Source organism: Manis pentadactyla, chromosome X (assembly GCF_030020395.1).
Source record: "Manis pentadactyla isolate mManPen7 chromosome X, mManPen7.hap1, whole genome shotgun sequence".
Taxonomy (NCBI): Eukaryota; Metazoa; Chordata; class Mammalia; order Pholidota; family Manidae; genus Manis; species Manis pentadactyla.
The window spans coordinates 13,671,658-13,686,458 of NC_080038.1; the positions used below are offsets into that span (position 1 = coordinate 13,671,658).

At 39.4% G+C, this 14,801-nt stretch overlaps 1 protein-coding gene across 4 annotated transcripts in view; it reads left to right on the forward strand.

Annotated features, from left to right (window-relative positions):
• Nucleotides 1-14,801, forward strand: part of CDKL5 (cyclin dependent kinase like 5) — a 133,169-nt gene that overhangs the window by 65,233 nt on the left and 53,135 nt on the right. For 2 of the 4 annotated variants that reach the window (XM_057496124.1, XM_057496122.1), the window contains one exon: nucleotides 2,931-2,976. In XM_057496124.1, coding sequence (XP_057352107.1) covers nucleotides 2,931-2,976 — 46 coding nt within the window. Of the gene's footprint in view, nucleotides 1-2,930; nucleotides 2,977-3,757; nucleotides 5,254-14,801 lie in introns of those variants that run through there. The other 2 variants (XM_036912877.2, XM_057496123.1) reach the window with 2 other exon arrangements.

Here is a 14,801-nt window from a genome sequence, read left to right on the forward strand (position 1 = left end):
ACAAAAACTCATGAAGTTCTGTAAATTGATACATTAAATGTTGACCTTAGATCATTGGCAAGGTGCAGGGAGATGGACCGAAAAATGCAGCCTTGAACACCATGCTATGTATTCTACTTTCTGAACTGGGATAGGGCAAACTGTCCAAAGGGAGTAGGGCAAAGCTTGGAGCCATGGCCCCAGGGGCTAGAAACGGGCAGCCATCTCATGAGGGTAACTGTCATTTGGCCCCGTGGGAGCTGGAGTTCTCTACTAGCCCACGTCAGCACCTGTAGTGCCAGATCTTTTCAGAGACTAAATTCCCCAAATACAGTAAGGCAAGAAATAGAGAAGGATTGGAAGCAGCATGTTGCATCCTAGGATTCACAGACCCCCTCCACCCACCCCTTGGTAAGATGAGGTGAATGTAGTCATGGGAGCAGGATGTGCCAGAAAGAGTGGGCTCAGCAAACAGCTTTCTCAGACAACTGAGGATCAACCTCAGACCAGGTGATCAACCTCAGACCAGCCAGCCAGTGAGAAGAGTGTTTGCCAGGAATTCGTATCAGTCTCAGGTGCCTCGTTCTGCCCTTGTTGTCATATCAGTGGGCAAGTTTGAACTAAGCAGGACCTTTTATAAAGTGAGATAAAGTTAATACTTAGGATGGAATAAAAAAATGTGCATGGGACTCTGTTTAGAGTGCAACATAGGATGAAATACAACCTGGAACATAAAGATGATGTACATATACACAGTGGAATATTACCCAGCCATAAAATAAGTCCTGCCATTTGCAATAATGTGGATGGACCTAGAGGGAATTATGCTTAGTGAAATAAGCCAGGCAGAAAAGGACAAGTACCAAATGATTTCACTTATTTGTGGAATCTAAAAACAAAACATCAAGAATCAGAACAACAGAATGAACAAAATAGCAGTAGACTCATTGACACTGAGAAGTGACTAGTGGTTACCATGGGGGAGTGGTTGAGGGGAGGGGGATAAAAAATCTCCATAATATAAGTTGGTCACAGGAATATTAGTACAGCATGGAGAATATAGCCGATGATTCTGTAACATTTGTGTTGACAAGATAGTAACCACACTAATAGAGTAGGGGTGAGGATTTAATAATGTGGGTATCTGTTGAACCACTATGTTGTGTATTCGAAACCAATATAAGATTGTATATCAATGATATTTCAAGTAAAAAAAAAAAGAAATGCAACCCAGAACAGCTCTCGGATGCAGTGTGAGCAGTTTTACTCTCATCGAAGGAGTGTATCACGGCGCCCTTTTCTTTGTGCTGTGAGCAGTTTCCTGATAGGGTTTGTTCTTCCCCTTGTGCTGCTAGGGAGGTGGCTAGCTAGGGCTATTTGAAAAGGAGCTGGGTAAGACAGTGCTATCAGTGTAGGAAGTGAGTTACCTAGCACTACCTACACTAAATTCTAGCTGCCCCCCCACCCCCACCGCATCACTTTGAATATGCAGTTGTTCTTCCCGATGATGAAACACTTAAAATATCAGAAAGAAACTGGAAGGCTGAGTACAAAGAAATTGTGTCTCAAAAGCTGTCAGCACTCTGCAGTTCTATCTGTTCCCCCATTAAAAACAAAAACATAGTACCTTGAAGAAGCATCTTTTTCCTCAGTAGCCTCTAGCACTTTCAGATAAAATTTTTTCCTATAACACAAATATGAAAGCTTGTTTTTTCTTTAACAGGCGGATGGGAAGCAGAAAGCATTTGATTTATACACATAGTTATGACTCAGGGTTTGGCTTTCAGCGTAATGATTAAAATGGTTACTTTTTTCTTTTCTTTTTCTGCTTTCGTGATCCCCTTTGCTTTTGTAAAGAATGAAAGAAAAGCGTGTATTTTTATTAAGTTAATGATCTGTACCCTATTGGTTATTGCCTGGTATTGTGTCCATTCTTTAAGCCTTTGTTTTGATGCGGGGACAATCTTCTATAAAAAGATTTGCGCCTGCAGATCTTAAAGTGTAGCCATTTAGAGTAGAAAAGAGCAGACTGGGTCATTCAGAAGACCTTTCTATAAGACATGTTGGCTTTGAAGAATCTATGTATTATTTTATCAAAAGCTTTTTTATTCCTTTTATAGACCAGAATTTAGACACGAGTTATTTAGCCTAGTGGTACTTAGTTCTTAGCATTTCCGTTTTCTTTCCAGCCCTTATTTTCTTCTCCTCCAACCAAAAAAGAAAAAATATTTGTGATGTGTCATTTGAAAGTAGGGTTCTGTGCACACATTCCTTCCGTTAGTTGAGGAGAGCTAAATAATTAGGGCAGGGGAGGTGGTGATTGGTAGCGGTGGCAAATGTGTAGTATACCACTTTGGATTCAAAATAGGGAAGTGCTCTTGAACAACTAGTTTTGTTAGGAAAAGGTAAGTCAAGGGAGGACACTTGGAAGAGGTATTCTGCTACCAGCAACTACCAAGTATTGTAGAAGCCTTTTCTCTGGTCTTAGAAGCCCAAGTGAAATGTGTGCCTTAGTTTCAGTGCGAAGTACAGATGGCGGTATGTTGTCAGGCCTCCTGGCCCCTTGGGTAGCCTCAGGACATTGCCACCCTGGTTTATCCATGGATTCTCACTGTCTCTGCTCTTGGTCCTTCACCTCTCCCTCTTCTCCTTTTCCTTCCTGACAAGGCCTGCAGTGTGGTAAAAAAGAGGATTTTGGAACCAAAAAATGAGGGGCTGGGGAAGAGGAGGATCTAGGTTTTTGTGTTTTTTTTAAATGAGGCACATACATAAAATGCTTGAATCTTAGTGTTCAGCTTGATGTGTTTTGATGTGTACATACACCTGTAAAGAAATATTTACTTATTCTCTGGCTTCTTGCTGCTCTGTCCCAGAATATACCTGAGACAACTGGGATTTCCTTTTGAAAAACACTGGAGAATGACTGACTTTCTGCCTTTTTTCCTTTGCAGGAAACGCATGAAATTGTGGCAATCAAGAAATTCAAGGACAGTGAAGGTATATATATGTATATATAATTTTTTCTTCTCTGTATTTAGTTTTTGTGAATAGAATATGGAAGAGATGGGATCTAGTTGATTAGACTTGTTTGTTCATGAGATTTTAAAGTCAAACTCAGAAAGTAAATATAGCTTATTATTATCATGCTTTACTTTGAAATATTTAGCTGTTGTGTGAATCTTTTCAAATCTTATGATATTAGAAAATTCATCTTGTATTTTAAGGTACAGTCAATATTTGAAGTGTTCCGTCGGATGCTGGATAGAAGGCATGCTATTTACACTGTTGCTAAGTATTAATAAAATGAGAAAACTAATTTGAAATAAATACTGCGGACAAGTAGTGAGTTCTGTGTGAAAGACTTTGTTATTGGTTACTATAATCTCTAGTTCCTAGTCAGTCAGAAATGCAAGGGTAAGTGGCATATAGATGATATCGAGAGAGTGATTTATATTTAGAGTAACTCATTGGGAGAATAGAGGCTTTTCAAGAAGAAACACAATACTTGGATGACTTGGTCACAATATTCCATTTCAAATGGAGTATTAAAATTGCCCTATGCTGCACTACAATTAGCATGTATAGGGCTGTGCAACACGGAGAAGACAAGTAGTGATTTTACAGCATCTTACTATGCAGATGGACAGTGACTGTGAAGGGGTATGTGGGGGGGACTTGGTGAAGGGGGGAACCTAGTAAACATAATGTTCTTTCTGTAACTGTAGATAATGATACAAAAAGAAAATTGCCCTATGCTGGGCAAGAAAGTTTAAAATAAAGCATTTAAAGAAAAAGTATACAAAAAAAGGTACTGTATGAAATACAAATAAAGCATTTCAGTGGTTCATTGCATTGTATATCTCGGCTGTTGACCATCCAAAGATAGCCAAGTAGAAAAGCTGATGACAAAGGTATGCATGGCTTTTAAGAAGCTCTAGGCAGCATTTTTCCAATCTTTTATTTTTTACAGAGACCCACAGTAGATATATTTTTTACATCCTAACCCAATATCCACTACATAATACACTATATATAACCGAAGTAAAAGTGTCACAAAACTACTTTATTTTACTAATGTGTGGTTCTCCATCTTCTGTTCTTTCCTGCTCATATAAATTCATGTAAATGCCTATTGTGGCATCAGATACATTGATTTTACCACTCCCGAGTCACAACGTGCCATTTGTAGAATAGTGCTCCAGGGGAGAAGGGGCGAGAGGCACCAGCATAGCATCAATCTTCATGTCTAATTGGAAGGATGACAGGAGCAGTCGTAGCCTACCTTCATCAGCACACGTTGACTAAATACTGTAAGACACCAGCCTCTGTATTTGTGAACAATGTCATCACCCTTACCTTAGAGACCTAGCAAACATAAATAACAAAAAGGGCTCACTAACAGAGTCCTGGGGTAGAGTGAGTGGTGTTTGATGTAACTCTGATGTGCTGAGCTCCTGATGCAGAGCTGCATGCTCCTCAACTGGGAACTTAAGCAGCCATTGTCTCAGCAGCCTTGAAGGGAAGGCCATAAAAATGCTCTTAACTTGTTCTTTTAAACAAAACAAAATAAAAACCCCTCTTCAAATGATGTACCTGTAGTCTGATGGAGGCAATAGCCCCAGGTCAACCCACTATGAGACCATTGGAAATGAGCTCTTGGAGCACTGGCTGTGGGCTAACCACAGGTGCCCAAGAGACGAATGGTGATCTACTAAAAAGACTGATTGCAACAGTAGATCAAAGCATAACCTTCACATGTGTGTGAAGACTTCTGGCTGTGCATTCATCTTGTAAGACACATTGTCAAGCATCAGTTACCACCAAAAATAATTGTCATCAAATTTTTGAAAAGGATTATAGTCAAAGCCATGTGTGCCAGCTTTTAAAAAAAACTTAGTACCATATGCTTCACAATCTCTATCCTATGCATATCAATTCTTAGCTTCAGTTAAATGATATAATTGTACCTGTGTTATGATACCTCCAGAGTGGCAGTCAATAGTGTATCTGTTGAAACTCATTGAGCACTGAGCCTAGGTACTATAAAAGCTGTAAAGGTAAATCAGGTATGGGTGCTTTCAGGAAGCTTCTCCAGTTCTGAGAATGTGTAAGTAGTCCAGACATTATAGGAAACATTCGGTCAACCCTTATTTTTACTGAACTGACAAGACGTGAATCCACTCTGCCCTCATCTCTGCCGGGCAGACCAGTGACCATACCTCACAGGCATGCAGCCTTCTCACCCACCCACCTTACACATGGGCACCTTTGTAGGTACGCCTAAACATACTTCTAGAGGGACACTTCCTAAACATTTCTGTGATAGAATCTGAAGACAAATCCAATTATTTGTAACTTCTTAGTTCCAACCCTGTTCTAGCACACTTTCCTAGTTCTCCAGTTCTGCCTGGGAGATCTTGTACTCTCTTTTCTGCCTTTACCCTTTTCCTCCTGACAGAGTAGTTATTTTGCTTAATGGAAAGTAAGGGAGCTTGTGTGTGGTGAACAACCCTTTAAGAGTATGAAGTGCACATAGATAGTCTAGTACAGTTGAGGATGCCTATTCAACCCCTATATAAACCACTTAATTCTGAATCAGTGTATCTTAAGTTTCAGCCAGGCCAATGATAATAAAAAATGGAGTTTCGTGATAATACTGCCCTTTTTGTCACATAGGTCTCATTAATCTCTTTTATTAGTTCCTCTGAAAGTATTCTTTTCATAGTATGGGAGTCACTTTTATAAACCCAAGTTTAAAAATCATTTTGAAGATAATAAAATAATTCTGTAAAAACATTGTTAAACTGAAATAGGATCTGAACTTGATCTGACCCAAGTTCAAGCTAATCAAGTATTCTAACACTGATGATATTAAGGGCTCTTTTATGAGAATATATATTACTGTCTGTGAACTTTAAAATATTATGATAATGTCCTATTTTCCTGTTAAATTCATATATATCCACAGATTTGTATAAAGTGGATTTTGAAACTACATTTTAAGGTAGACAACTATTTAGTTCAAGAAGTCCTTATTATCCCAGGATAAGAAACAGATCACTTTTTTAAATGGGAACCAAAATTTCATAGTAAATAAAAGGTTAGGTTGGGACTATAAATTGGGAAAATGAAACTAAAATTATGAAAATAAGTTTATTTTATAGTTAACACAATTTAGGTTATAATAGCAACCTTGTACTACTTAGAGGAAAGAATCAAGTGTTTTGGGGAGGAGGGACAATTTTTACTATAAAATTGTAGGCTAGGTCAGTGAATGACCTTCAAAATAAAAAGAGGGTTGTTAAAAAAAAACAGAAAAGGCTTTGTCAGTTTTCTCTTCATTTTTGTGTGTTCCTGTCTTTCTTCATCCTTGCCAGGTTTTATTGTATAACTGTCAGATTACTAATCAGTGTCTGCCTATGATTCTCCCTGAAAGACTTTGACACTGGGTGGGGATAAAAACTCCTGTTAAAAGGGAGCAGTGTTTGAGCGATGACATTTTTTTAAATCTGAGGTCATTTCATTAGTTAATATTTTCTTGCTTTGATGACTTTTTGTTTTTTTTTATACATCATCATAAATGTGGAGCCTCACATAATGAATTCTTAATGATACTCTGAATGATCATATTATAAGTTTGTTTCTTCATGTAAGTTTGCATAGAAAAATATTGATAAACACCTAACCAACCAGAAGATGTCATAGAATTAGCTCTGCTTGGTATTTGGTTTTTCAGAGAAGAGAAAAATGACACCATACCAAAAAAGATATTATTTAATTAACGGGTACTTCTCAGACTATTTATAATGATAATTTAGCCCAATTCTCCTGCCCTTCTTATAACTCCAATTTTGTACAATGAGATTTGGTGTTCAGGTGATAATCTCTCATGCACACACACGTACAAGTGTCTGTCTTCAGTTTACTGAATAATCCAAGAGCACTGATTTAGACTAGATAGCTTTGGACCAGCAAGAATTAAAAGCTTTGTTCAACCTTTACTTGAGGAAGTCTGTGGTCTAGAATTAATTTGACATACATTTGGATCTTCTGATGTGACAACACCTTTTGCTTCTTTGGACTTTTCAGTCTTTCCCTGAACGTACAGGTGATGGAGTGAGGAAGGATCCTCCCAGTTTGTCAGTGGGCCTCAGTGCACGGAAAGGAGGCTGACTCTTAGGGAGCTGTGCAGCAGTCCATGGTTAAGATGGAATTTAGGTTGTCTCTCTGCTTTTATATCAAACAAAATTGCTTGCAATTCATATCCTGCTGCTGCTTCTGTTTCCTGTAGATATATATATATTTTTTTCTTGGAATGGACATTTTTCTTCTTTGTAATTATGAGGAAGTATTTAATTGATCATTTATTCTTTTTTTTTTAACATGCTTCTATTATCTTTCATTGGTTGATTTTCCCAGTCATTTATTCTTTTCTCCAGTTTGTTTCATCTTTATTTTTACCCAAACACTAGAAAGCTCTATCCTGATCTCTAGATCCAGAGAACTCAGATTCTTATTTTGTATAGTGGTACAAAACTAGAGTTCATAATCTTTGGTTCTTAAATTTAAGAACCTGTTAGGTTCCCTGTAAGAGAGGCCTTGAAACAAACTTTTCAACCCTTGGTTAAACAGAGAATTCAGTTAACTAAGCTTAAACATTCTGGCTAGTCATGATTTCACCATACTTCCTTTTAATGTCCAAAATGGATCTGTTTCAAACTTCAGGGACTCTTCAAGGATTTGGTGAACATTTGCACCTTTCACAGTTGAACACATTTCCATTTTGCCTTACCCGGCCTTCATCCGTGGAGATGGAAAGGTTCTTCCCTTTGGTGTACAGGCAGCTGCAACGCCCTTCAACCCACCGCTGGCCGTGTTACTCTCCTGTTGATGTTCCTACTTCAGTCAGGGTGAACTGACTCAAACATGGCACCTTTAGGGTTTTGTAAAAGGATGGGTTGAGTTTTTTTCCCCATTGTACCTGCTTTAAGGTCCGTCTTTGGAGTTTTCTTTGGCTGTACAAGAATGTCAGGTTTGTGATTTCATAAAGTAGGTTACAGCTATTTCTGGATTTCTTTTCCAAGCCCACAGTTCTTTAAAAATAGAGTTACAATAGAGTTTCTGCTCATCTTTAGAGTTTTCTCTTTTCATTACTTACTTTGTGTTTCATTTGCTCTTGTGACTTTTCTTCTTAAAAATTGTTTTCATTTACTTTATTGAATCTCCCTTCTTGATTTTTAAGTGTGTTAACTTGCTTTGCTGGCAAGCTTAGAAACAGGTTAGTTTTCTGTTTGTTTTTTTACTTAACAACCTTTTCCTACCCTGCCTTTTAGCCATCACTCTAGAATTTATACAACATTATCAGAGTTGCTGCCTATACTAAGCTGAACACCCTCAGTGATGACTGGTGACCAGGTCCATCAGCATGCACATATGCAGGAATCGGAAGTAACCAGCTCTTAGAGCTGCAAGGACCTTCAGAATCATCTGGTAGAACCCCAACTCCAGCTTACAGCCTAGGAACCCCAGCCTCAGAGCTTCACAGCTAGTATGTGATTAACTGAGACTGAGATGCAGGCCCCAGGGTGTTCACTGAGTTTTTCTTCCTCCTGTACCATGTTGCTTCACCCCTCAGCCTAGAAGTAGCCGATCCTGAACCTGGGTGTTCCAGCCTACCCTCCACGGCTCGCTCACTGCCTTACACCATGCTGCCTGTGTCCCTGTGTTCTACTCCGTATGACATTCCCTCACTCGCCCTGAGAAAGTTACTCTCTATAGACTTGGTTTCTTAGTTTGTAAACTGGAGGAGCCTCACCTACATGGAGGATCCACAGCACTGTTTCACCTGGAAGGCAGGGATTTTGTGCTCCCTTCAGTGGGTTGAGCTGCGACCTGTAGAAAGCTGCCTCACTGAAGAGCTTTGCGATTTTCTGAATCTCTGAGGAGAGGAGCATGTGCTAGTGGAAAGTCCATTTCTTTTCCCCATCATCTGACCATTTAATGCCACAATTTTCATCATTAAGCGCACGGTAGGCCAGGAATACTAAAAGCACTTAAAGAAACGGAACTGATAGGCTGTAGCAAGTCATGAAGGTTGTGCATTTTGCGTGCACTTAGAGAATTAATAACTCCACTTCCTGGCTGTTCCCATTCATAACAATCCTAGTACCAAAGTGCTTACCTCAACTTTTAATAAAAGAAAGAAGCCTTCATTTCCTGAAAAAGATAGGCTGCTCAAATAAGGTAGTTTTGGTACTGTACGTGGGGTGCTTTTGTGAGCTTTTCGAAGATTGATTTCTCTTCTCTCTATAGCCTTTGTTAAGTAGAGTCAGTATAAATTAGAATGATGTGTATACAATAAAGTACCAAAATTCAGGGAGATTTATAGGCTTATAATCAAGGGAATTTTAATGAAAAGAAATCATAGATTGCTGGATTGGGAAATGGCCATGAGATTTTGGGGGGGTGCTGTTGTGGGGGAGGTTGTCAGTTGCTTAGTTATTATTTTTTTTGTATCATTAATCTACAATTACATGAAGAACATTATGTTTACTAGGCTCCCCCTTCACCAAGTCCCCCCCACAAACCCCATTACAGTCACTGTCCATCAGCATAGTAAGATGCTGTAGAATCACTACTTGTCTTCTCTGTGTTGCACAGCCCTCCCCGTGCCCACACACACACATTATACATGCTAATCGTAAGGCCCCCTTTCTTTTTCCCCGCCCTAATCCCTCCCTTCCCACGCATCCTCCCCAGACCCTTTCCCTTTGGTAACTGTTAGTCCATTCTTGGGTTCTGTGATTCTGCTGCTGTTTTGTTCCTTCAGTTTTTCCTTTGTTCTTATACTCCACATATGAGTGAAATCATTTGGTTCTTGTCTTTCTCTGCCTGGCTTGTTTCACTGAACATAATCCCCTCTAGCTCCATCCATGTTGATGCAAATGGTAGGATTTGTTTTCTTCTTATGGCTGAAAAATATTCCATTATGTACATGTACCACATCTTCTTTATCCATTCATCTACTGATGGACACTTAGGTTGCTTCCATTTCTTGGCTATTGTAAATAGTGCAGTGATAAACATAGGGGTGCATCTGTCTTTTTCAAACTGGGCTGCTGTATTCTTAGGGTAAATTCCTAGAAGTGGGATTCCTGGGTCATATGGTATTTCTATTTTGAGCTTTTTGAGGAACCTCCATATTGCTTTCTACAATGGTTGAGCTAATTTACATTCCCACCAACACAATAGGAGGGTTCCCCTTTCTCCACAACCTTGCCAACATTTTTCATTGTTTGTCTTTTGAATGGTGGCCATCCTTACTGGTGTGAGGTGATATCTCATTGTGGTTTTAATTTGCATTTCCATGATGACAAGCGATGTGGAGCATCTTTTCATGTGCCTGTTGGCCATCTGAATTTCTCCTTTGGAGAAGTGTCTGTTCAGCTCCTCTGCCCATTTTTAATTGGATTATTTGCTTTTTGTTTGTTGAAGTGTGTGAGCTCTTTATATATTTTGGATGTCAACCCTTTATCGGATCTGTCATTTATGAATATATTCTCCCATACTGTAGGATGCCTTTTTGTTCTATTGATGGTGTCCTTTGCTGTACAGAGCTTTTCAGCTTGATATAGTCCCACTTCTTCATTTTTGCTTTTGTTTCCCTTGCCTGGGGACATATGTTCATGAAGAAGTCGCTCATGTTTATGTCCAAGAGATTTTTGCCTATGTTTTTTTCTGAGAGTTTTATGGTTTCATGACTTACATTCAGTTCTTTGATCCATTTCGAATTTACTTTTGTGTATGGGGTTAGACAATGGTCCAGTTTCATTCTCATACATGTAGCTGTCCAGTTTTGCCAGCACCACCTGTTGAAGAGGCTGTCATTTCCCCATTGTATGTCCATGGCTCCTTTATCATATATTAATTGACCATATATGTTTGAGTTAATGTCTGGAGTCTCTATTCTGTTGCACTGGTCTGTGGCTCTGTTCTTGTGCCAGTACCAAGTTGTCTTGATTACTGTGGCTTTGTAGTAGAGCTTGAAGTTGGGGAGTGAGATTCCCCCCAACTTATTTTTCCTTCTCAGGATTGCTTTGGCTATTCGGGGTCTTTGGTGTTTCCATATGAATTTTTGAACTATTGTTCCAGTTCATTGAAGAATGCTGTTGGTAATTTGATAGGGATTGCATTGAATCTGTATATTGCTTTGGGCAGGATGGCCATTTTGACGATATTAATTCTTCCTAGCCAAGAGCATGGGATGAGTTTCCATCTGTTAGTGTCTTCTTTAATTTCTCTTAAGAGTGTCCTGTGGTTTTCAGGGTATAGGTCTTTCACTTCCTTGGTTAGGTTTATTCCTAGGTATTTTATTCTTTTTGATGCCATTGTGAATGGAATTGTTTTCCGTGTTTCTTTTTCTATTAGTTCATTGTTAGTGTATAGGAAAGCCACAGATTTCTGTGTGTTAATTTTGTATCCTGGAACTTTGCTGAATTCCAATATTAGTTCTAGTAGTTTTGGAGTGGAGTCTTTAGGGTTTTTTATGTACAATATCATGTCATCTGCAAATAGTCACAGTTTAACTTCTTCTTTACCAATCTGGATTCCTTGTATTTCCTTGTTTTGTCTGATTGCCATGGCTAGGACCTCCAGTACTATGTTAAATAACAGTGGGGAGAGTGGGCATCCCTGTCTTGTTCTCGATCTCAGCTTCTCTCTGTTCAGTATGATGTTGGCTGTGGATTTATCATATATGGCCTTTATTATGTTGAGGTACTTGCCCTCTATGCTCATTTTGTTGAGAGTTTTTATCATGAATGGATGTTGAATTAAGTTGAATGCTTTTTCAGCATCTATGGAGATGATCATGTGGTTTTTGTCCTTTTTGTTTATGTGGTGGATGATGTTGATGGATTTTCGAATGTTGTACCATCCTTGCATCCCTGAGATGAATCCCACTTGGTCATGGTATATGATCCTTTTGATGTATTTTTGAATTCAGTTTGCTAATATTTTGTTGAGTGTTTTTGCATCTATGTTCATCAGGGATATTGGTCAGTAATTTTCTTTTTTGGTGGGGTCTTTGCCTGGTTTTAGTGTTAGGGTGGTGTTGGTTTCATTGAATGAGTTTGGGAGTATTCCCTCCTCTTCTATTTTTTGGAAAACTTTAAGGAGAATGGGTATTATATCTTCTCTGTATGTCTGATAAAATTCTGAGGTAAATCCATCTGTCCCGGGGGTTTTGTTCTTTGGTAGTTTTTTGATTACTGCTTCAATTTCGTTGCTGGTAATTGGTTTGTTTAGATTTTCTGTTTCTTCCTTGGTCAGTCTTGGAAGGTTGTATTTTTCTAGGAAGTTGTCCATTTCTTCTAGGTTTTCCAGCTTGTTAGCATATAGGTTTTCACAGTATTCTCTAATAATTCTTTGTATTTCTGTGGGGTCTGTCGTGATTTTTCCTTTCTTGTTTCTGATTCTGTTGATGTGTGTTGATTCTCTCTTTGTCTTAATAAGTCTGGCTTGGGGCTTATCTATTTTGTTTATTTTCTCAAAGAACCAGCTCTTGGTTTCATTAATTTTTTTCTATTGTTTTATTCTTCTCAATTTTATTTATTTCTTCTCTGATCTTTATTATGTCCCTCCTTCTGCTGACTTTAGGCCTCATTTGTTCTTCTTTTTCCAATTTTGATAGTTTTGACTTTAGACTATTCATTTGGGATTGTTCTTCCTTCTTTAAATATGCCTGGATTGCTATATACTTTCCTCTTAAGACTGCTTTTGCTGCATCCCACAGAAGTTGGGGCTTTGTGTTGTTGTTGTCATTTGTTTCCATATATTGCTGGATCTCTATTTTAATTTGTTCATTGATCCATTGATTATTTAGGAGCATGTGGTTAAGCCTCCATGTGTTTGTGAGCCTTTTTGTTTTCTTTGTACAATTTATTTCTAGTTTTATACCTTTATGGTCTGAAAAGTTGGTTGGTAGAATTTCAATCTTTTTGAATTTACTGAGGCTCTTTTTGTGGCCTAGTATGTGGTCTATTCTGGAGAATGTTCTGTGTACACTTGAGAAGAATGTGTATCCTGTTGCTTTTGGATAGTTGCTTAGTTATTTTATGAAAAATTAAGTGGCTTTCCCAGAGTTACATGTCACAGCGTTGGTTTAAGAGGATCCAAAATCTAGTTCTCCCAAATTCTACTCCAGTGTCCCTTCTACTAAAACCATCCTGCTTTGGCCATTCTGAGGTGGCTTTAAATGTTAGCAAAGTGAAACTACCACAAGTGCTAATAATATAAATCTCCCTTTTTTCACTTGCTTTTTGGGAGCCAAGAATTCACCAAGCAACTGATTAGAAAAGACAGACCACCAGCTTAATTTACTTTTGACTTTGGTGCAACGTTTATTTGTACCCAGCTCTAGCATGGTTTATGGATGTTCTTAATGATTAAATATATATGTGTTCTTGACTCTTAGTGCTGTCAGTGTTCTGGAGCCTCCATTTTTCATTATCACATATTGCAGAAGACAACCAAGGGCAGAGGTGAATAGGGGAAAATAAATTCAGTTTGTCTTATTGCCTGAGAAGCTGTCCTTTGAAAGTACTGTACTCAAAACTGAGAGTGCAAAGTGCCTATTATTTGCTGTCACATTGCTGCTTCCTGTGTCTTAAGGGAATGAGAGATAGCCGCCTGTGAGCAAAGATTTTCTCTTGGTACCAGTGAAAGCATTTGTGTAGGAAGTGTTTATCAGTCCCCTCTTTGCCAGGTACAGCCCCAAGTGGTTGGGGGTATGTTGTTGAACAGCAGAACGTAGACCTGTCTTGGAGCTCTCGATTAAGCAGGGTGGCCACACAGATGCTAAAACCAATAAGCAAGCAAATGCATCAGTGAAAACGGTGAGAAGGCCAGTGAAAGAGAAGTTCAGAGTAGTCCGGTGAGGAATAATGGGATGGAGGCCTGCTTTGGTTAGTGATCTGGGCAAGGCCATGAGGAGTGATGTATACACCCAGACCTGAAGGAGCTAGCCCTGTAAAAGAGTCCTGTAGTAGAATGAGAGTTCTAGGTAGAGGGAACAAGTTCAGAGGTCCTAAGGTTGAAAACTAAAGTTTGGGCTGTTCTGGGAATTGAAAGACTAACTGAGGGAAGGGAAGAAAGGAAGGACAATGGGGGTAGAAAAGCAGATGAGGACCAGGTCACAAGGAATCCGTGTTTTTGCCCCTTGTTGAATTGCTTCCTTGTCAGAAGACATTTGCTTCTCATTGAGATCTGTGTGGTATTCTTTGTCTTAGAGGTGGATTTTACTTTGATTTCCCCAACTTTGGGAGTAACTCAGATAGGAGAGCAATAAAGCAGGCTGGCCTTCTTCATAAGTCTAAAGACTTTCAGCATTTCCTGGGCGTCAGCAAGTCCAGAGGTCGCAACACACCACTGCTGAGGCACAGCCCCAGCTTGCAGAACAGCTGGGCTTTGGGAAGGCCCCCAGTCACATCACACACCTTCCCCCTACTACCAGGTGGCCCCCACTGCTTCATGCTCTTTTTCCCTCACGTGGGGTGGGCCCTGTGAGTGCCCAGTTCTCCGTTGACCCCCCTGAGGTGGGCTGGGCTGGTTCACTGCTTGTGCCACTCTTGCCTTTGCTACTGCTAGTTCTTGCCTTCAGGCGGGCAGAATTTCTGCCTGGCCTTTCCTAAATCTGTGCTCCAGCGTTCTTCAACAGGCTACTTTTGTTGAAGTAGGGAGAATACATCACTTGTGTAACGAGTTCCCAAAACAGTGTTGACTTTTTATGTTCCCTGTTTGTTGCAGGTGCTCTGGTGCTACAA